This window comes from Pezoporus wallicus, unplaced genomic scaffold (assembly GCF_028554395.1).
Source record: "Pezoporus wallicus isolate ANWC-B61680 ecotype Strahan unplaced genomic scaffold, APGP_CSIRO_Pwel_v1 contig_2440, whole genome shotgun sequence".
Classification (NCBI taxonomy): Eukaryota; Metazoa; Chordata; class Aves; order Psittaciformes; family Psittacidae; genus Pezoporus; species Pezoporus wallicus.
Genome location: NW_026642861.1, coordinates 112,970 through 135,323, shown reverse-complemented (window position 1 = coordinate 135,323; position 22,354 = coordinate 112,970). Strand labels below are relative to the sequence as shown.

Here is a 22,354-nt window from a genome sequence, read left to right as displayed (position 1 = left end):
CGTGGGGTATACCTCTATGAACAGCCTTTCATATATCAGCCTTAATTTTGGAAGATGTAAGCAGACATGTTAAATTCTAGTGCACCCAACTGTTCATAGCAAAAACTGTAAAAGTTTCCCATTGTAGCACTGAAAATCCTTTCTGTAATGTCTCTAATTTATATCTTTACCTCTTAGTCTTCACTCATGCTAGCCAAGAATGCACTAACTCAAAAGGATTTAATTTCGCAGTGAAGTATTATGCCTCCAAACAAGCCCTTGCATGACTTACCTAGAAGAAGAGATAAAACATTAACTGAATTAATTAATTGCATTAACAGAATCATAGTTTTGCACTGGCTTGACATTTTAACACCAATGATGATCTGGCCAATAACTGCTTGTCCACGAGAAAAACCATTCACAAAAGTTTTATAAAATAAAAAAAAAAAAAATCCCCTTTCACCTCAAATAAGTGAAGCTTAAGCTCTGTACTACTAGGCTATGTTTAGAAAAATGCAAATAAGACAGTAATTTTTGAGGCTACACATTGTAAAATCCTCTAAGTCAGCATAACATTGGACTGTGCAAACAAATATAGCAAATATTTCAGATGTCATTTATTTGGTCCATCAGATGTACAGTATAGTAGCAGTATCTGTGTCTACAAAACATCAAATATAAATAACTTGAAACTGTAACAATACACAAAAATTTGCTTCTTAAATTGATATACCAGGCAGTACAAGCTGAAAAACTTGAGTAAATTAACAGTTTTACAGTAATGTACAGTGCCAGCTGAAGTTTAAGAACACCGTTAAAACATGGCACTAATTTCCTTTATTGAGTTTTCTTCTTGTTCAGGGTGTGGAAAAGTTTTTAGGACTAGGCTAAAACTCTTTTTCTTCAAGATATAGAAAAAAAAGTAGTTACATGAAAAGTAGATTCTATGAAATAGTAATCTGTAAGTATTTACTAACTATGTTTCTACTACATTTAATATATGGAATTCACATGGAAAAACTGCTGAGTCTATTGAGATGAGAGCTTTATCATCAAGAGAAACAGACACAAATTATTTAAGCCAGTGGTCTGGTATTTACTTGGGACGACGGCCTTAAAATTAGTCTAGTTCTGGATATTTTTCACATCCCAACATAATACGCTATTACTGTATTACATCATCTAAATCATTTTGTCAAGGGGCATTTGCATGTTCAGTCTAACTGTATAATTTCATCTTGCTCTTCTGTCTGCTCAGTACACACTCTCTTTGTACTGACACACTCTTTATCTTCTAGTTTTCTCTTGCGGGTTTTGTTTTCTATATCATCCTCAACATTGCTCGAGGTACTTTCATCTTCAGAATCAAGAATCAGTAGATCATCTGGAGCTGCAAAATATGTTTTTAATTCAAATGTATACTGTAAAATTTCATACATAAAAATGTCTCTAATACAACAAATCCACCTTAGAGCTTTCTTTATCCATATTCTTTGTCACTTAACTGCAAGAATATTTTGAAAAGTGTAAATCAGAACTAAAAGATATTTAACTTACATCTGTCAACCAGTATTCAGATTCATACACTACCCCTATAAAACAGTAGGTTTCCGGAACATTAGATTTCCGTTCTTAAGCATCCCACATTAAGTTAAACTACTTTGAATATGTCCATATCTTCTACATTAAGAACGTGATGGTACTTCTTCCTGAATAGGAAATACTATTTTCTTACCATGCTTTGCTTGACAGGTAAAAAAGAATTCTTTTTTGAAGCAGATAAAGATTTCATGTTGTTAATTTAAAAAGATGTGATCAAAGACATCCAAAGTAATTTTTAATCTGCAAGGAGAAAGTCATAAATTTGATTGATTCTTTTTTGTCAAGCAATAGCATGACCATCAGATAGAATGGGTCCAACTATTTAAAACACTGTACAAATTGATGCATTTAAGATAACACCCCACCAAACCCTTGCAAGTTAAATATAATTTCAAGGTGTATTTACTGTAAGTCTTTCAATAATCTTAAATGTGCATTCTTTAACAATTAAAAATGCATTTTTTCTATTTAACATTATATTTATGCACAAAGACAATTTAAATGCCTTTTATTTCATGTTGGCAAAAAGTCATAAAACTGAAGACAGCTATTCTAATTGGACTGCACTACCAAAACTCTCTTTAATTTCATATTTATTATTGTTATTTACCTGTTGATGTTGAGGGCTGTGCTCCATCATCACTACCATTGGTAATGTTCCTGGATGTTGGTTCTGATGGTTTAGGGCCAACTTTTTCAGGGTTATCACCAACAACTTCAAATTCTATCTCTTTTTCTAGGTCTTCACTGCAGAAGAATACATATGCTTTTAAACAACCAGGTAAAAATAAAAAAATCCTGTCTTTTAAAGAAAGAAAATATGTCACTCCAGTGTTAGAGCACCCTGCAACTGTGACAAAATGAGAAAAAACAAAAAAAAAAAAGGGAAAATCTGTTCAGTCCTCCTTTAGAATTTATGCTTTGGTTATTTATAAACACTGTTCCACTCAGTGCCATGACTTAAAACCATTACCTGAGCTTACCTTTCTTCCTCAATGTCACATTCCTATTCTCACTCAAAGTGGAGTGTGTCAAATTACTGTATAAAAATGTATATTACTTATCCAGGGTTAAATACACACATCAATTATTCCAAAGTAACTTCTATTTGCATTGCTGTATCTGAACAAGTAGTCAAACAGAGAAATTACTACCCCAGCAGGCTGGGTGTTTTTTTTGACTTAAAAAAAAAAAAAAATATAAATAAAAAATGTTAACAACAATTTCTCACTTGTTGGCTGCCTCAAAAGTAAATTTGTTTTCTGCACTGTATTTTTATGTTGTACAATGATAACTCATTCAAATAAACATTTCCCAGTTACTCTTGGGAAAAAGCCCTCAACCACCTAAACACACTAAACTCCATAAATTCATAAAAAAAAAAAACCACCAAACAATTCCTCTTCTACCTCTTTATTTTCTGTCCACAACTTAATCTTTGAGCTTTATTCATCAATTTAAAATTTTGATTTGGAAATTCCCTGTGGAACTGTTCTACATCTATGTACAAAAATAATTATTTCAGAATCCTTACCTATGAAGCACATTGATTAACAGTGTATAGTCCTGAAGGAAATCATCTGCTTGTAGTCGAGTGCCGTTTCGAATTCCGAATTCCGATAACTTCCTGTGGTTATTCGCTACAAAAAAAAGTGAAAGCCTGTAGTGTATACAGCTATTTATGTAAAAATCCATTACACCTGAATAAGTAGGATGAAATGAGTACTTCAGAACTTTTATGTAGAAACCTAAGATTAACATTTATTAGCTATATTTGAAGTAAAAGCTAGCCATCAGGAGTTAAAACTACATTTAAGCCTATCAGGAGTTAAAACTACATGTTTGACTTATTTACCCCTCATGCATCATGTTCAAGCACTTCACTACTATTACATTTAGAAACATTTTGGAGATATTTATATTACAATAGTGCTTACAAGCATCATAAAAAGACCACAGTCTAAGAACAAGAAAAAAAGGGGGCTTGCAAAGTGAGGAAAATGACTGGTGCACTTTCATAGCTGAATACCTACTCTTGAAAGGAATCCTGATGGTCCAGGTGAAAAGTACTTTAAATAGGAAAAACTGAGCTGGACATGCAAGCTTGTAGACAATACCACTAAGCTATTCTCAAGCCACTTAAATACTTGCAAATCCACTTATCTTCCAATACTAGTCTATGGGATGAACATGAACATTTGCTGTACTTCCATTCTTGGTTTCTTCCTAGTTTCTATCTACTCTTATCTAAAAAGCTTCAGTATGCATACCTTCTGTTTCTCCTTCTTCTGAAGAGATAAGGATAGTTCCTTTTCCATCATCTATTTGTACATCTGGTGCTACCATAGCAAATTTTTCTTTCACTATCTGAAAGGATGTAGATGATTAATCAGACTTAAAATAATTCAAGGTTCTTTTTTATAAGTGTTTTTGATTTTCTTATCCTGGCTCATTTTCAGACATCTGCTGAAAGCCTATAAAGCCTATACTTTTTATATTTTTTTTTAATTTCCATGAACAAAAGAATTATATTTTTCACTATCTGAAATCTACAGGTTTAGATATGCTGAAAAAAAATTTGAATACTTCATAAAATGGCAGAAATACAAATCTACTGTGACCATACAGCTGTAATGTGGCTACTGAACAACTGAAATACAAATTTAGTTTTTTGCTGTTAGATATCAACAGGCTTTAAAACCATCAAAAGGTCACAAAATACAAACATTCTTTCACAAGATATAAAAGCGCATATGTGCAAGAAGCATACTGGCTAATCTAGGTCCTCCTGTTGCTCAGAGAAATGCAAAACGTAAAGCAAATATAAACAGTTGGTGTTCAGTCAAAATACATTGAACAAAACCCTAACTTTAATAATTTACAGTATTAGAACAATAATGAAGGCCGTAGCCAATACTTAAGATTTACCTTATCCTGGAGCGTTAACACAGTAACTTTGTGTACATTAAGTTTCACAGTCACTTCTGGCTTACTTGCACATACGTAACAGTTCGGATTTGGTGGATCCAAAGCACAAGGAACCAATAGTTTCTTTCTGGGATTTGGCTGCTTGTTCAGAAAAATCTTGAGGACAAACAAGAACAAAACAAGTTATTCTGTAAATAACAGCACTCATAAAACCTGTTTTCCTACAGATTTATTTTTAATCTCGCAGGTTTTCTTGTTCCCTAATCTTCTTTGACATGCCTGCTTAACAGGAGAAAGTACATATTACAGCCAGTCCTCAATAACACCTGTGCTGACTGACCAGCTGCTGCCAAATTAAGAAGAAACAACCATGTTTCAAGTGATGTCAGTTTGGTTCTCTCCTATCCAGCAACTAATTTTCATTAAATCAGAGGAATTTAATGTTGCTTAAGACTTCCACTTCTCTTTTCATTGTGACTGAAAGTTCCCAGCACATTCAGGATCTACCAAAAATCTACTAAAGCAACAAGTGAGAGACAGTAAAACTACACAATAGCTAAAGGAAGCTAAAATGACTTCTAAACAAATAATAACTAACAAGTAAAAGTATCTCATTCCCACTTACCGTTTTACACTGATCTATTTTTCCTGATAAAATCTTCAAACCCTGCAGCACTATCAGACCAGCTATTACCGCATTAGTAGTAGCTATAGCTGGGATAATATTTCCTGCCATTGCTGCAAAATAAGCAAGAGTATGCAGAGTTTTATCAGTAAATTAAAATGAGATGTTTAAATAATTATTTAAATTAAAAAAATGTTTTAGTTTATCCTTACACTTGATGTCAAATCTGCTCTTCATATTCATACCGAAAACATGCATCCTGAGGTTCGCAGCAGAAGTGACAAAATCCAGTGCAGAAGGATCATCCTTGACAATAAGTTAATATACAAAGTATTTAAAAATCAGATTAGTCACTGGAAAAAGTCTGCAACACACACATAAACCTTAAAGACTAAAAAAAAAAAAAAAAAAAAACAACCAAACAAAAACCAAACACCTCTGCAATATTCCATTTCAAAGTCAATATACTTCCTCTTTCAGATGGCATGTTTATAGTCAGAGCAGTAATACTTTAAATATACATGTTTAGAAATTGTACTTCGTACTTTAGTAGTGTATTAGTGTCAATAAAATGCCTTGCATGTTAAAAAAAAATATACCCAAACCCTAAATCTTAAAACATTTTATTCTCAGTTTCAAAAGTCGGTGTTTCAGAAAGAATTATTTTTACTAATTGTTGTAATATTATTTTATTATTTTGTCCCTCCTATATTTATAGACTCCTTTTTTTTTATTTATTCTAAAAGGACAATGACTGCAGGAGGATTACACTGTGGTGCCTAGAGAAAATTCTTCTTTTTCTTCAGTGAAACTAGTAATATATCACATATCTATCATCTGAGCTAATTTACAAGGTACAACTCGGTAGAACTCTAGCTACAAACCACTGTTTATGAGCATGTTTTAGAGAAAGCTAAAAAGGAAAAAATTAAGTTGCATTATTAAAATATTTTCAAAAATCAAAATATGACAAGTACTTCTGAATTTATGCTTTTTGAAGTTGGTGAATTATTTTACATCACAATAGTTTACCCTTACACACAGCAAGTTACAAAATATAGCGTTAAAGTATGTATTTGTTTACATATGCAAGGTGCTTTCAGTGAGGTGCCAGACATTATTAGTAGTACTATTTTAGAATGAAACCAAATGAGTCCAATATTTATACTACATATGTAGAGTATAACTGGTTCTTATGTATTTGGTAGACTAACTTTATCCCATATAAGCTCTGCTCCATGACCCTTCTCGGCCAGCTGAAGTCTCAGGGTTTCAACAGTCTTTGAAAATAAGTGTGCATAGCTCTCGACATTGAGAACCTGCTGATCCTTCAAGACTGCAGAGGACTCATTTTGTTTGTCCGATGTGTTTTTCTCTTTGGGAAAAGAAAAAAATAATTAAGATTAGGAAGACCCAAAAAATATCACAAAAGGTCTCTCAAAGAGATATGAATTTTCCAATTCAGCAAAAGTCTTTTCTAAATTGAATAATATCTTTAAACTATAGTAGCCCCAACATTTTACAACAAATCACAAACCTGAATTTAAAACTGCAACTACATTTACACCAATCACCTACATGTGCACAAATTACAGCAAATGTACTTTTACAGCAAAACTCAGCTTTCAGAGATAAAAATGTATCAGTGCTCCTGGAATAAGCTGATATGTAATTTTGTGAAATGTGAATTTTCTGCAGCAAATACCGAGTACCTAAAATAACAATTGCAGAACATTTTTAGATAAAAATGGTTTCTATATAGAGAAAAATTTTAAATCTTCAGGAATCACAAAGAATTAAGACATTCATTATCAGCACTCAACTGTGGCAGTAAGAAAATGTATGTATCACAGAGCTGCCTTAAGAAACAGCAGGTATGGCTTACAAATAAACAGTGAGAGGAGGGACAATTACCTTGATTTTGTACCTCAGTCCAGTCCAGTGGCACTGGAGGCTTTCTTTTCTGCCATAGCTTATCCATTGTCAGCAGATATCTAATGTCATCTTTGAAAAGCTAGGAAACAGTAAAACAAAGAACAAAAAAAAACCCACCAAAACAACAAACAAAGCACATTAAAATGAAAGGTAAAAAAAAAAGGTATATTTTTAAAGTTGCTGTGAAATTGAAAAATCGGTATTAGGTTTATGAGGTCTTGCTCTTATCCTTGAAAATATTTTCAACCACACAGAATCATAGAATGGTTAGGGTTGGAAAGGACCTTAAGATCACCTAGTTCCAAAGCCCCTGCCATAGGCAGGGACATCTCACACTAGACCATGTCACCCAAGGCTCTGTCCAACCTGGCCTTGAACACTGCCACAGATGAAGCATTTACTACTTCAGGCAACCCGTTCCAGTGCTTCGCCACCCTCACAGTAAAGAAATTTTTCCTTATATCTAACCTGAACTTGCCCTGTTTTAGTTTAAACCCATTACCCTTTGCCCTATTGCTACAGTCCTGATGAAGAGTCCCTCTCCAGCATCCTTGCAGGTCTCCCTCAGATATTGGAAGGCTGTTATAAGGTCTCCATGCAGCCTTCTCTTCTCCAGGCTGAAGAGCCCCAACTTTCTCAGCTTATCTTCATATGGGAGATGCTCCAGCCCCCTTACAATCCTGGTGGCCCTCCTCTGGACTTGTTCCAACAGCTCCATGTCCTTCTTATGTTGAAGACACCAGAATTGCACACAGTACTTTAAGTGGGGTCTCATGAGAGCAGACTAGAGGGGCAGGATTACCTCTTTCCACCTGCTGGTCATGCTCCTTTTGATGCAGCCCAGGATACGGCTGGCTGGCTGGACTGTGAGCACACACTGCCGGCTCATGTTCAGTTTCTCATCTACCAACACCCTGAAGTCCTTCTCCACTGGGCTGATCTGAATCACTTCACCCAACCCATAGCTGTACCTGGGATTGACCCGACCCAAGTATAGGACCTTGCACTTTGGCTTGGTTGAACTTTATGTTGTTGGCATTGGCCCACCTCTCAAGAATGTTAAGGTCCCTCTGGATGACAGATTTGAAAAACTTCTTATTCCTCATTCTCTAAAACTTACTACATAAAGTACGCTCAGCTCTGCTTAATCTGAGGAGTAAAGTAAAAATCAAGAAACAATAATCCAAACATGTAGTGGGTTCATGTGCCTACTAAAGCCATCACTGTAGCTCTTCACAGCTCCCTGAGATAATTCTTACCTACATGCCAATGTTTCCAAAGCAATTACTCCTATCAACATTACATTCTATACAAATTTCCTCTATTTACCCACTTTCAGCAACTATTTATAGTTTGTATTTTCTCATGCCAGAGCCTGATTATACACAGATAACTGGTAGCTTTTTAGGTCCTTAGATTGATTCTGATTATGCCCAGTGAAACTCCTATAGAATTCAGGTTTACCTTTTCATATTAAAAGAAATGTGAATGAAGTTTTTTCTGTACAGTACAGACAAGCTACTGAAGCCATCTGTACAGATGTAGATGGAATGCTGTAAAACAAACAAGTGTTGTAAAAGACCAAGACTACAGCAATATTAGTGGAAGCTGTAACATAACTACATAATAAATAGCTAGCATTAAGTGTCTAACTAAGGTTTGACAACTTTACAGCACCTCATACACTTCAAATAAAGACATTTATTGCAGATAAAGAAGATACCTTAGTAAAAAGTTTAACTGGATCATATCCAGTTGATTTAGCCCACTCCTTAGTTGAAACACGTTTAATCTCACCATCTTCATCGGATGCTTGTTCTCTGGCTTCTGCTGGCTCCCCTATTAATAAAGTGTTAACCAATATTTTAAGAAAATAAATAAAAAAAAAAGCAGCAAGCAAAGTCCCATCCAAACATTTCCCCTGGAGTCAATAACAAAAATTAGGCAGGGACCATAAAATGGCTTTACTGTGCCCAACAACACTGAATTAGACACAGTGTGACTCCTCCTCTTTGCTTCTGTAACTGCAACTCACTAATTGATGTCACCTCCTTCTTTTATTGGCAGAAACAGCAAACAATTGTTCCCTAATACTCTCCACATAATGTTGTGATTTCGTAAATGTTCAGTGATTCCCTTTTAGTATTCTCCTGTCTTAGTCTGGTTTGAACTTCAACACAAAAAAAAACAAACCAAAACAAAAAAACACCTTACCTCTGGTTATTTCTATAGAAAAAAGATTCCATGCATACAGATGCTATCCATTTTGTGTTTCTTTCCCAGTCACATCCAGCAATTGCTATCACAATTCCCAATAAGCAGCAGGTTGATGTTTTCATAAAACTATCTATTAACATCTTGACTGAATGAGAAAAATCAGAGACCATCCTTTATATGTAAACCTATGAACATTTCTCCCCCCCACCAACACGATTTGCATCACTTCATATTTATCTGCACCAAATCTACCTAATGTTACATTGCCAAGTCATTCTGCATTGTGCAGCTTTCTACTACTTTTTGCAGTTGGTCCTCATCTTATTATCCTGAATGACTGCCTAATTTTGCATGCTGAACAGCACTGGTCCCATCCCCAAGCTGAGACACTCCTCTAATCACCACTTATCTCTATCATTTAAGTAGTTTATCCACTTCAGGATCTCCATCCTTTTTTCTCCCCATGACTGCTGAGCTCCTTCAGGTTCCTCACAAAAAGTTTGATATTCAGAAGTGTAAACCAAATATGCTTGTCCACAGATTTCCCAACTCCTTTAATGGACCTGTAGAGCCCTGCAAGGCATGAATTCCCTTTGCAAAGGTTGCACTGACTCTCCCCGATACACCATGTATGTCCACTGATTCTCAACAGCATTATCACTATGAACAGTTTGCTCATTAAGATAAGAGGCTACAGCTCAGGCCCTCCTATAATTGCCCTGATATCTTTGTTTAAACTAAGTGGCATTGTGTCTGCTACCTTCCAAGTATTCCAGCAGCCACTGTTTTGAGCAATTTTATACACCACTGTTTTTAAGGCTCAGCTATTTCATTCTGCACATCTTGTAGGAACAACCTGTTGGGTGATCACTACCTGATGTTCAGAGAATCTGAAGAGTTGGAGGATCCTCTAAGCTCCCTCTCCCAAGTCCATTCATCCATCAAAGGATCCAAAAGAAGAAACAATGATGCTTATTCACCTGTACAGTAACTACAGTTACTGTCCTTACAGAAAAATACTGAATAGCTACCAAAAAAAAAAAAAAAAAAAAAAAAAAAAAATCACTCAATATTTCCTATGCAGATTAACACTGAAGTGTTTCAGGCTAGAAGAGTTCAAATACAATCCTGGTATTTCTTTGCAACCCCTCAGCTAAGAGTGGAAAATGTAAAGTGACTACAAATATCACTCAGTTCTCAGTTCAAAAGACAAGTCTCCCAGCTACAAGGAAGGAAGCGCTCCATCAAATCCAAACATATAAGGGGGGAAAATAGGCACTTCAAACTCACTTTTCACCTCAAGTTTCTGTGCACATGGGGAAGACAGCTTGCTACAGAGGGAACAGGAGTCTCCCAACAGATACAAACCTATTCATCTAAATTACAGAACTTACACCTGGATGTGTTAACTGGAACTTTATGATTAGCATACCGATTGTGTTCCTCACAGCTGTTCTACTCACACTACCAGAGAACAACTAGTAAATACCAGTGACCCATCTTACACTGTATTAAAAAGCCTTCACACCAACTGAAGAACTAAAATAATCAGCCCCACAAGGGCTACAGTTCTGACAGGTGAAACCATTAAACTGTTGTCACTTCGCAGGTTTGTTGTGTTTTTTTTTTTGCACATTCTCCATGCAAAAGCCTCTGGTATGCACTATGCATCAAGTTAACTAAAAACATGGAAACTGGTTCAAATATCTTATAAGTAGCAGTATGAGGGAACTAAATTATACACGGTGTACATGAAGATCTGTTAGGCAAACTACTGTCAACACACCCTGAACTCTTACTGCCCAAGGGCACAGCAAATGGAATCCTCTTAAAAGGAAACGTAGCTGAACTCCCTAACCTTAAGAGTTGTACAGAAACAAGAACAGTTCAGTAACAGGGTAAGCTACCAGCTTATTTCACACTCACAAGCAGCTTCAGGATCAGCTCTGTCAGGAGAAACTTCTTGATCAGCATCATCTTCTCCAAACAACTGGCTGTATAATAATTAAGAACAACACCACCACACTAGAATTTCATCATATCTTGTTAAAGACTGAAATATTTGCTAATGGATATATATTCACTTTAGAATTCTTGATATCAGAGAACCATTTCATACACTGCTTTTTAAATTTTTGGATTAATCACACACAGTCTTAACACTGACAACATAAAATGTCCAATACAAAAATGAATTCAGCAAACCACTTCCGTATAACTCAATAGTTCACCTAGCATTGTATTTATACGGCAGTACTGAATGCATTGGTTATAACCCTCCAAGATCCCAGCAAACTTTAGATCTGTTAATACATGCATTAAACTGAAGAATGTGTTAACTTCACACACAGGTGAAGAATAAAGTAAACTTAACCTACACTACAGTGTCAAACTGGCAGATTTTCTGCAATATTAAAGCAAGGCCTAAGTACTAACCCACCTTCCACCTTCACATTAAAAAACAACCACCAGCAAAAAAAAAACAAAAGAAAACAAAACCCAAAAAAACCCCACACCACACAAACAAACAAAAACACACACACAAAAAAAAAACAAACACAAAAAAAACAAAAAAACCCCACCAAACAAAACCCCACAAACCTGCACCCCAAAACCCAGATCAAAGAACTGGATATTTTCCCTATAATCCATATTCATTTGAAAAAGTAACCAAACCAAAAAGTATATGTCCACTTCATTTCTCTGCCTGTAGAATTTAGCAACCAGAAGAGTAAACCACAGTATCCATTTTCTTTTTAAATAAATTACTTACTTGAACAAATACTTAGCCCACACAATGCAGTGGATAGGTTCTGATGGCGTATTTCGGATTGTGCAGCCTGGAAAAGTCTTCTGAGTTGGTTTGGGATGACATTCATAACATTCTGTCACTCCCTGGTAAAAAGTGAAATATTTACTTGTCACACTGTGAAGGCTATTGGTAACATATGCTACTACCAGTTGAACTGTAACTGTATCTCAAAACACCCAATGCCCTGTTGTCTAAAACAGCCAACAGTTTAAACTTAAAGTGACAAGAGTAATAATACACAAACTAACCTTTTTGATAACTGTTACTTGTCCAAGGTAGCCTGCGGTCCCACTCTCTATAAGAGGAACATCAGCAGCCAGACACATCCTGTTCACATGGTTACGGGCAACTACAAAACCAAGAGTTTTTAAAGAAAAACTCGAATAATTAGAAAAAAAATTTTACTACTCCAAATTCAAACTAGCTTCCTATGAAAACATGTATCCTTAATCTGCCTTATTTCATTAGGGAGCACTACACATTTTTCACAATTTTCCAATTAACACAAAAGATATCAACACATATATAGCAAACTCAACTGAATAAAGTTACATACCTACACACAATAATCATCAGTTCACATAAAGCAGCAGCACAGCAGTTAATATTTACTTTCTAAACCCCTGTCAAAGCACTAACTACCCTTTAAGTTTCTCATAAAGCACACAAGCATTAGGAGAAATTAAGAGGATACTTGTTTTTTAACTGACATTGCAGAAGTACTAAAAGGAGAACACATTAAAGGTCTGTTTGTATGAACAAGCAACAGTATTTTTATCTCCAATATAAAATCATGGTGAAAACTTCACCTCTGTTATCCAGAGCATTCATAACCAACGTAAACTGGCGGAAGAACTCCACATTATAGTCAGGGCTACAGGAGAAAAAAAAAAAAAAAAACCAAACAAAAAACCAATACTCAAAATGGTATATCAAAGTTATTATTATTGCCATAACAGAAACAATACACATGGCAAAGTGTGGACTGATGTTTCTGTGATAAATTACACATATTATGAATTTACTGCTAGCCTTTAAATGCCCCATTTGCCTTCTGCCCATTTTAAAGCTGGATGAAAGCCTCTGGAATGAAGCTATTGCAATTAGTACTAATTTGACCAATGAAACAGGCAGACAACTAAGAAGTGATTATACTGTTCTGACCTAATGAGTAAATTGGCTGAGCTGTGGTAACAGACCTTAAAAACCACCAGCTGAGGCTAAAACGTGCACACTGTAATTACCATAGCTCCTCAGACTGTTGATAATTCATTATACTGTGATAGCTCAATTAGTTTTGATTGTGCCTCCATACTTTTAGAAGCCAAGACACAGGATTTTATAATCTCAATGCTTTAGTATGTTTACACTGCATTTTTCTGATTTAAAGAAGGTGACAAGAGAGTACAGAGGAAACAGGATTAACGGCTTTACAGTTTCAGAGGGAAGCAATGAGTCAGTGTTTCAGTGGCTAATAGGAAATTCAGAGTTCAAACCTTAACATGACAGAATATCAGTTTTTAAGAAACCAAAGAAAAGTAAAACATGGGAAACAGCTAATGAAAATCTACATAATCCTGTACTTATTGGTTACGGATCATAAAGACTAAATTTTAACAGTTTTGTACACGTATAAATGACTGTTACCTAAAAGGACTTACTTCATTACAGACTCAACATTGACATTTATTTTAATCTAATTATTGCTCAAAACATCAGGGCAGCCTTACAGTGTAGAAACTTATATAGTAAGTATTGCTAATAAAATAGACGCAAACAAATGACTACAACTTAATACCAGAGCCTAAGAAAACTCATTCAAAATCCACACTCCCACTCTGGTTTGTGGTAGTCTCATATTTACAGCTTTTTCTTCTTACTGTGGTAGCTGGGTAAAACACCTTAAATCACCCCGTCATAGCACTTAAGTAACACAGTCCTTGCAAACGAAAACATGCAATTAGAGCATAAAACCAAACATACTTCATGACGCTATCATGGTAAGCTATAATATTAGCCTCTGGATAAAACTGTAACACGCTTTCCTTGGCAACCTAGAAACAAACAAAAAACAAACAAACAAAACTTATTATTTCTTCCTTCCTTCTAAAGATAGACTTAATACCAGTTGAGTATCAAGTTGACTACCTTAAGAGATTTAAATACTTTTGTAATGAAATTCTGTGGATAGTCATGATCAACCAACCAACATTTCCCTCTTCACAGTAGAAACAAGATTGTGACATATTTCTAACACTCAGTATTATTTTGTGGACAGTAAGACATAACCCTTGACTTTTAACTCACCTGTGATTTTGATCTTCCAACATGTTTCTTTTGAAACAAAAATTGCCTGTTGAGATTGCTGACATCGATAGTATCCAAATCAATCTATAAACACACAAGAGACAGCCATTTCAGTTTTACAGAAACAAAAGGAACAAAACCATTAACAGAGTTTGAAGCAAATGTGACTGACCAAAATGCATAAACTTTAAAGACACTTTTTCAGACCTGCATACAACGGTTACATCTGTACTATAACAACTATGGAAGCACAAGTGATAACCTAATCATGTTCAGGAATCCAGGCATTTTAAATAATTACTAACGATGGAGCCACATGTAAGAAGTTAAGGGTTACACAACAAACTTTCTGAATAAAGAGTCCCTACTAAAACCACAAGTGAATTTTGAGATACATATGCACAGTAGTTAGGACAATCAGTTACTGACCTTCTACTACATACCACAGAATAAAGATTTTGGTGAGAATTTATCAAGAGCACAGTGTACAGACTCAGAAGGGACACTGCAGAAATTGGTCTAGATAAGTCCAGTCAGACTCTACATGTGACTAACCACCCTGAACACTGTCTCTGTTCCACAGTTCCCCAAGGCTGAAAAAAGGCTTCTCAGCAAACTAATTAGTACTTTAGTTTTGAACATGGCTTTGAGCAACTGAATCAGTACACTGAGAACTGCGCTGTGTTCTAATCCACACACTGCAGAGGAAAAGGTGTCCTGGGTTCAGCAGTAGCAGTCATGTTTTTCCTTTGTGTTAACTGGTGCAGTGCTGTGTTTTGACTTCTAGTTTTGAGAACAGCGTTGGTGAAGCCGATGTTGTCGGTTGTTGCTAAGTGATGTTTACCCTGACCAAGGACTCTGTGAGGCTCATGCTCTGCCAGGGAAGAGGGGAGGCTGTGAGGAAGCAGAGGCGGGGCGCCTGACCCGGGCTAGCCGGGGAGGTATTCCATACCACAGCACGTCATGCCCGGGGTGGGGGTAACTGGGAGTTACCCGGAAGGACAGGAGCTTCCGGGTGGAACTCGTTTTCTTGGCCGGTGGTATCGTATTCTCTTCCCTTGTTATTTTCCCTTATCATTGTTTTAGCTGATAGTAGCGGTGGTGATTTGTTGCTGGACTGTTCTTGTCTCAACCCGTAGGAGTTGCACTCTCTCGATCCTCCTCCCCGTTCCTCCGGGAGCGGGGAAGGGGAGAGCCCCGGTGCAGGGAGGGGGGGGGAGACGAACACGGACCTTAATTGTTGTCAGCTCGGCACCACTCACTGGGAGTGAGTGAACAAGTTACCTGACTGGGTTTAAACCACGACAGTTCTTTTTGGCGCCCAACGTGGGGCACGAGGGGTTGAGATAAGAACAGATCTGACTGGATTGATAGTCACTCGTCACAATGCTGATTTATTGGCTCTCAAGGTTTTTCCTCTTGATCTCACAGTTTCAGTATACCATATCTTACGTCCATCCGGTATTGGCTGTATTAGTGTTTTTCAAGTGTGGGGCTTGGGCTAAGGTTTTTATCCCATTGTACTTTATGGTAATGACTTGTAATACAATAGAATCATTGATCATGAAACTGATCTGGTTTATGTTCCCAGTGTGGTCACCACCTTTATACTTTGGGAGGTATATGATGGAGGTGCTTAGCAATTACACATCTTTTTTCTCCTTCTCAGGTGCTCAACCTGTGAAGGAGACATCCTTTTACCCTCCTAGTCGTCCCCCCAGACCATTTACATTTGAGAGTTTTGAATTTTTTAAATGGCCTTTTAATGCTCTTGAGACTTGTTTGCTGATGGTGATGGGAATCACCATGCTAACACGCATACAGAGTGTGTTTTGCCCACTACTGATTTCAAGAGTTAAGCAGATTCAGGTTTGGGTCTTGTCTGGGGTCAAACGACGATGTAGGAGGACCGAGAGATTTTCCCAGAGGCTGGACAGCCATGAGTGGCAGGGTGTGTGGGATAGTATGGGCAAGTATCTAGGTCAGTGGGCCCCTCCAGTATTTTGGAATTTCACTACCGAACAACTGCAAAATCCAGAAGAATTAGTAAAACACTTAAATGAGGTGTGTGGTCATTCTGGCCATACCAGAGATGGACAAATCACGGCAACGTGCTGGGGCTTGGCCTATGCTTACAGGGCCTTGTTCAACACTATCCAGCACCTTCAAAAGGAAAAGAATGTCGGCGGATTTGAGGGCAAAGTGACAGTCGCTACTCAAACTTTGGCTGCAATGAACTGCGCAGCTACCCCAGTGGCAAGTACAGCAGCTGCTCAAACTTCAACTGCAACAGACAGCGCGGTTACCCCAGCTCCAAGCACGGTAGCTACACCACCCCCAGCAACAAGTACAGTCGCCACTCAAACCACAGTGATAATCACTGCAGCCAAACCAGAGGACCAATTCGTACCAATATCGGTTGCCCCTGTACGCAAGAGAACAAGCAAAAAGGAGGCAAAAAGGGTGAAGCGAGATGAAGAACCAATGAATTCACCACCCGGTCCAGAATCTGATCAGGAGTCATCATCACATGACGAAGAAGAAGAAGAAGAGGTAACTTCTCGACCTCGGACCTCAACCGAGCTGCGGAATATGCGAAAAGATTTTACCCGTCAACCAGGGGAGCACATCATCACCTGGTTACTCCGATGCTGGGACAATGGGGCCGATGGTCACGAACTAGAAGGTACAGAAGCCAAGCAGCTGGGATCACTTGCTAGAGAAGGGGGAATTGACAAAGCAATTGCAAGAGAGAAAAAGTCCCTCAGCCTTTGGAGGAGGCTCTTGGCAGCTGTGAAAGAAAGGTTTCCGTACAAGGACGATGTTACGAGTCGTTCGGCCAAGTGGACTACTATAGACAAAGGCATCCAGTCTCTGAGGGAATCGGCCATCGTAGAGATGATCTATCACATCAAGCCGAATAACGGGGATACACCTATAGATCCAGATGAAGTTGAATGTACACGACCCATGTGGCGAAAACTTACACGGAATGCACCGTCATCATATGCCCATTCATTGGCAACAGTGACCTGGAATGACATAGTACCACTAACAGTGGATGAAATGGTTCATAAACTCCGAGAGTTCGAAGACAATCTCACTCCTTCCATCATCTCAGCTGTGAAAAAACTGTCCCAGGACCTCGACAAATTGAGGGACGATGTATCTGATTTATCCAGCTCCTCACGTGTACCAACACGCGTCTCAGCTATTAACAAAAGACGTCCTATTGTTCAAGAGAGGAGATACAGAAGGTATACGCCACGGGGTACCCTATGGTTTTACCTGCTGGATCACGGAGAAGACATGACAAAGTGGGATGGAAAACCTACTTCAGCTTTGGAGGAACGGGTGAGTGAACTGAAGAGGGGAGCAAGGGCCAAGACTGATCGTCCCATGAGAGCTACGGCTTCAGTCTCTGGTGAGCAGTTTCCCAGATGGAGTGGAAGAGCTGATTTTACTCCAGCTCCTGTGATAACGAAGAATAATCCCTTTCAACACGACTTAAGTGTCCAATGCTGTGACGACCATTAGAGGGGCCCTGCCTCCAGCCAGGTGGAGGTAGGGGACAATCGGATTTACTGGACTGTGTGGATCAGATGGCCTGGCACATCAGTCCCACAGAAGTATAAGGCTCTAGTAGATACCGGTGCACAGTGTACCCTGATGCCATCAAGCTGTCAAGGGGTGGAACCCATCTATATTTCTGGAGTAACAGGAGGATCCCAAGAGTTGACTGTGCTGGAGGCTGAAATCAGCCTGACTGGGAGGGAGTGGCAAAAGCACCCTATTGTGACTGGTCCAGAGGCTCCATGCATCCTCAGCATAGACTACCTCAAGAGAGGGTACTTCAAAGACCCAAAAGGGTACCGGTGGGCTTTTGGTATTGCTGCTTTGGAGACTGAGGAAATTGAGCAGCTGTCCACCTTGCCTGGTCTCTCAGAAGATCCCTCTGCTGTGGGGTTGCTGAAAGTTGAAGAACAACAAGTGCCAATTGCGACCACAACAGTGCACCGGCGGCAATATCGCACCAACCGAGACTCCCTGATTCCCATCCATCAGCTGATCCGTAGACTGGAGAGTCAGGGGGTGATCAGCAGGACCCGCTCACCCTTCAATAGCCCCATATGGCCAGTGCGAAAGTCTAATGGAGAATGGAGACTAACAGTAGACTATCGTGGCCTGAATGAAGTCACACCACCATTGAGTGCTGCCGTACCGGACATGCTAGAACTTCAGTATGAACTAGAGTCAAAAGCAGCCAAGTGGTATGCCACGATTGATATTGCCAATGCATTTTTCTCCATTCCTTTGGCAGCAGAGTGCAGGCCACAGTTTGCTTTTACTTGGAGGGGTGTCCAGTTCACTTGGAACCGACTGCCCCAGGGGTGGAAACACAGCCCTACCATTTGCCATGGACTGATCCAGACTGCACTGGAACAGGGGCAAGCTCCAGAACACCTGCAATACATTGATGACATTATTGTGTGGGGCGATACAGCGGAAGAAGTCTTTGAGAAAGGGAGGAAAATAATCCAAATCCTGCTGAAAGCCGGTTTTGCCATAAAACGGAGTAAGGTCAAGGGACCTGCACAGGAGATTCAATTTTTGGGAATAAAATGGCAAGATGGACGTAGACAGATCCCCACAGATGTGATCAACAAGATAACAGCAATGTCTCCACCAACTAATAAGAAAGAAACGCAAGCTTTCTTGGGTGCAGTGGGGTTCTGGAGAATGCACATCCCAAATTACAGTTCGATTGTAAGCCCTCTCTATCATGTGACCCGGAAGAAGAATGATTTTAAATGGGGCCCTGAGCAGCAACAAGCCTTTGAGCAAATTAAACGCGAGATAGTTCATGCAGTAGCCCTTGGACCTGTCCGGACCGGGCCAGATGTAAAAAATGTGCTGTACACTGCAGCTGGGGAGAACGGTCCTACCTGGAGCCTCTGGCAGAAAGCTCCAGGGGAGACTCGAGGTCGACCCCTCGGCTTTTGGAGTCGGGGATACAAAGGATCTGAGGCCAGCTATACCCCAACTGAGAAAGAGATACTGGCAGCCTATGAAGGGGTTCGAGCTGCTTCGGAAGTGATTGGCACTGAAGCACAGCTCCTCCTGGCACCCCGGCTGCCCGTGCTGGGCTGGATGTTCAAAGGCAGGGTCTCCTCTACACATCATGCAACTGATGCTACATGGAGTAAATGGGCTGCACTAATTACACAACGAACTCGAATAGGAAATCCCAGTCGTCCAGGCATTCTAGAAGTCATCATGGACTGGCCAGAGGGCAAAGATTTCGGAATGTCACCAGAGGAGGAGGTGGTGCGTGCTGAAGAGGCCCCACCATATAATAAACTGTCAGAAAGTGAAAAGCAGTATGCTTTGTTTACTGATGGCTCTTGCTGTATTGTGGGAAAGCATCGGAGATGGAAGGCAGCTGTATGGAGTCCTGGACGACAAGTTGCAGAAACTGCTGAAGGAGAGGGTGAATCGAGTCAATTTGCCAGGGTGAAAGCCATCCAGCTGGCCCTGGACATTGCTGAACGAGAAAAGTGGCCAGTACTTTATCTCTATACTGACTCATGGATGGTGGCAAATGCCCTGTGGGGGTGGTTGAAGCAATGGAAGCAGAGCAACTGGCAACGCAGAGGTAAACCCATCTGGGCTGCTGCACTGTGGAAAGATATTGCTGCCCGGGTGCAGAACCTGGTGGTGAAGGTACGTCATGTAGATGCCCATGTCCCCAAGAGTCGGGCCACTGAGGAACACCAGAACAACCAACAAGTGGATAAAGCGGCTAAGATTGAAGTGGCTCAGATGGACTTAGATTGGCAACATAAAGGTGAATTATTTTTGGCCCGGTGGGCCCATGACACTTCAGGCCATCAGGGCAGAGATGCAACATACAGATGGGCCCGTGACCGAGGGGTGGACTTAACAATGGACACTATTGCCCAGGTTATTCATGAGTGTGAAACATGTGCTGCAATTAAACAAGCCAAGCGGTTAAAGCCTCTTTGGTATGGAGGACGATGGTTGAAGTATAAATATGGGGAGGCCTGGCAGATTGACTATATCACACTGCCACCAACCCGCCAAGGCAAGCGCCATGTGCTTACCATGGTGGAAGCAACCACCGGGTGGCTGGAAACATACGCTGTGCCCCATGCCACTGCCCGGAACACCATCCTGGGCCTTGAGAAACAGATTTTGTGGCGACACGGCACCCCAGAGAGAATTGAGTCAGACAATGGGACTCATTTCCGGAATAACCTTATAGATATTTGGGCCAAAGAGCATGGCATTGAGTGGGTATATCACATCCCCTACCATGCACCAGCCTCTGGGAAAATCGAACGGTACAATGGGCTGTTAAAAACTACACTGAGAGCGATGGGTGGGGGAACTTTCAAGCATTGGGATACACATTTACCAAAGGCCACCTGGTTGGTCAACACCAGAGGATCTGCCAACAGGGCTGGCCCAGCCCAGTCAGAACTTTTACATATTGTAGAGGGGGACAAAGTTCCCGTGGTGCATATGAAGAATTTGCTGGGGAAGACAGTCTGGGTTATTCCTGCTTCAGGTAAAGGCAAACCCACTCGTGGGATTGCTTTTGCTCAGGGACCTGGATATACTTGGTGGGTAATGCGGGAAGATGGGGAAGTCCGATGTATACCTCAAGGGGATTTGATTTTAGGGGAAAACAGCCAGTGAACTCAATTGTATGCTGTTGCCTGCTGTGTAATGCTTTTATAGCCCATCAACTAGATGTCTCCAGGTCACCAGCGACTGGCCCTGACTTCCCTCCAGCCATCATCCCAACAGAGAATGAACTTGGAACATCATGGACCGGATGGACTCGGCAGCATTATAGGGATTGGTCCATGCACTAAGAAAATGATTTTTTTTCCTCTTGGTCTGTATGTATATGGATGTATATATGTGGGAGAGCGATGGTGTATTGAAAATGTGGGATCCGAGCACGACGTGAATGGTATGGAATAAGGGGTGGATAATGTCCTGGGTTCAGCAGTAGCAGTCATGTTTTTTCCTTTGTGTTAACTGGTGCAGTGCTGTGTTTTGACTTCTAGTTTTGAGAACAGCGTTGGTGAAGCCGATGTTGTCGGTTGTTGCTAAGTGATGTTTACCCTGACCAAGGACTCTGTGAGGCTCATGCTCTGCCAGGGAAGAGGGGAGGCTGTGAGGAAGCAGAGGCGGGGCGCCTGACCCGGGCTAGCCGGGGAGGTATTCCATACCACAGCACGTCATGCCCGGGGTGGGGGGTAACTGGGAGTTACCCGGAAGGACAGGAGCTTCCGGGTGGAACTCGTTTTCTTGGCCGGTGGTATCGTATTCTCTTCCCTTGTTATTTTCCCTTATCATTGTTTTAGCTGATAGTAGCGGTGGTGCTTTGTTGCTGGACTGTTCTTGTCTCAACCCATAGGAGTTGCACTCTCTCGATCCTCCTCCCCGTTCCTCCGGGAGCGGGGAAGGGGAGAGCCCCGGTGCAGGGAGGGGGGGGAGACGAACACGGACCTTGATTGTTGTCAGCTCGGCACCACTCACTGGGAGTGAGTGAACAAGTTACCTGACTGGGTTTAAACCACGACAAAAGGTTTTACTGGTTGTCACTAGAACTAACTGCTTAAGTGTATATTAAAAAATTAGGAAGTCTACTCACAGAAAAAAATAATCCAATCACACAATTAAAATGTCTAAAAACCTATACCACAGAACACCTCTGATGAGCAACCTCAAAGGGTGTCATAACTGTAATCCTCGTAACAGCCAAGACTTTATTTATTAATACGTGCACATGAGCATGAGAATTTCAAATGTGTTTATCTCCTACCACAATAACCAAGACTTAATTAGAACTTTAAGAAGATTTATTCCTACCTCTGGTACCACTATTTTTCCTTTAAACAATTTCTCTG

General features: G+C 39.8%; 1 protein-coding gene across 1 annotated transcript in view; it reads right to left on the bottom strand.

Annotated features, from left to right (window-relative positions):
* Nucleotides 1-577: 577 nt before the first annotated feature.
* LOC130611797 (SUMO-activating enzyme subunit 2-like) overlaps nt 578-22,354 on the bottom strand; it is a 34,232-nt gene continuing 12,455 nt past the window's right edge. The window contains exons 2-17 of the mRNA XM_057432943.1: nt 14,409-14,492; nt 14,085-14,155; nt 12,911-12,975; nt 12,350-12,450; nt 12,063-12,184; nt 11,216-11,283; nt 8,796-8,911; nt 7,052-7,151; nt 6,352-6,512; nt 5,350-5,443; nt 5,138-5,250; nt 4,513-4,668; nt 3,855-3,951; nt 3,119-3,224; nt 2,195-2,331; nt 578-1,372 (exon numbers count right to left, since the gene is read on the bottom strand). Of these exons, the coding sequence (XP_057288926.1) occupies nt 1,197-1,372; nt 2,195-2,331; nt 3,119-3,224; nt 3,855-3,951; nt 4,513-4,668; nt 5,138-5,250; nt 5,350-5,443; nt 6,352-6,512; nt 7,052-7,151; nt 8,796-8,911; nt 11,216-11,283; nt 12,063-12,184; nt 12,350-12,450; nt 12,911-12,975; nt 14,085-14,155; nt 14,409-14,492 (1,767 nt within the window). The 3' untranslated portion in view covers nt 578-1,196. The remainder of the gene's footprint in view (nt 1,373-2,194; nt 2,332-3,118; nt 3,225-3,854; nt 3,952-4,512; nt 4,669-5,137; nt 5,251-5,349; nt 5,444-6,351; nt 6,513-7,051; nt 7,152-8,795; nt 8,912-11,215; nt 11,284-12,062; nt 12,185-12,349; nt 12,451-12,910; nt 12,976-14,084; nt 14,156-14,408; nt 14,493-22,354) is intronic.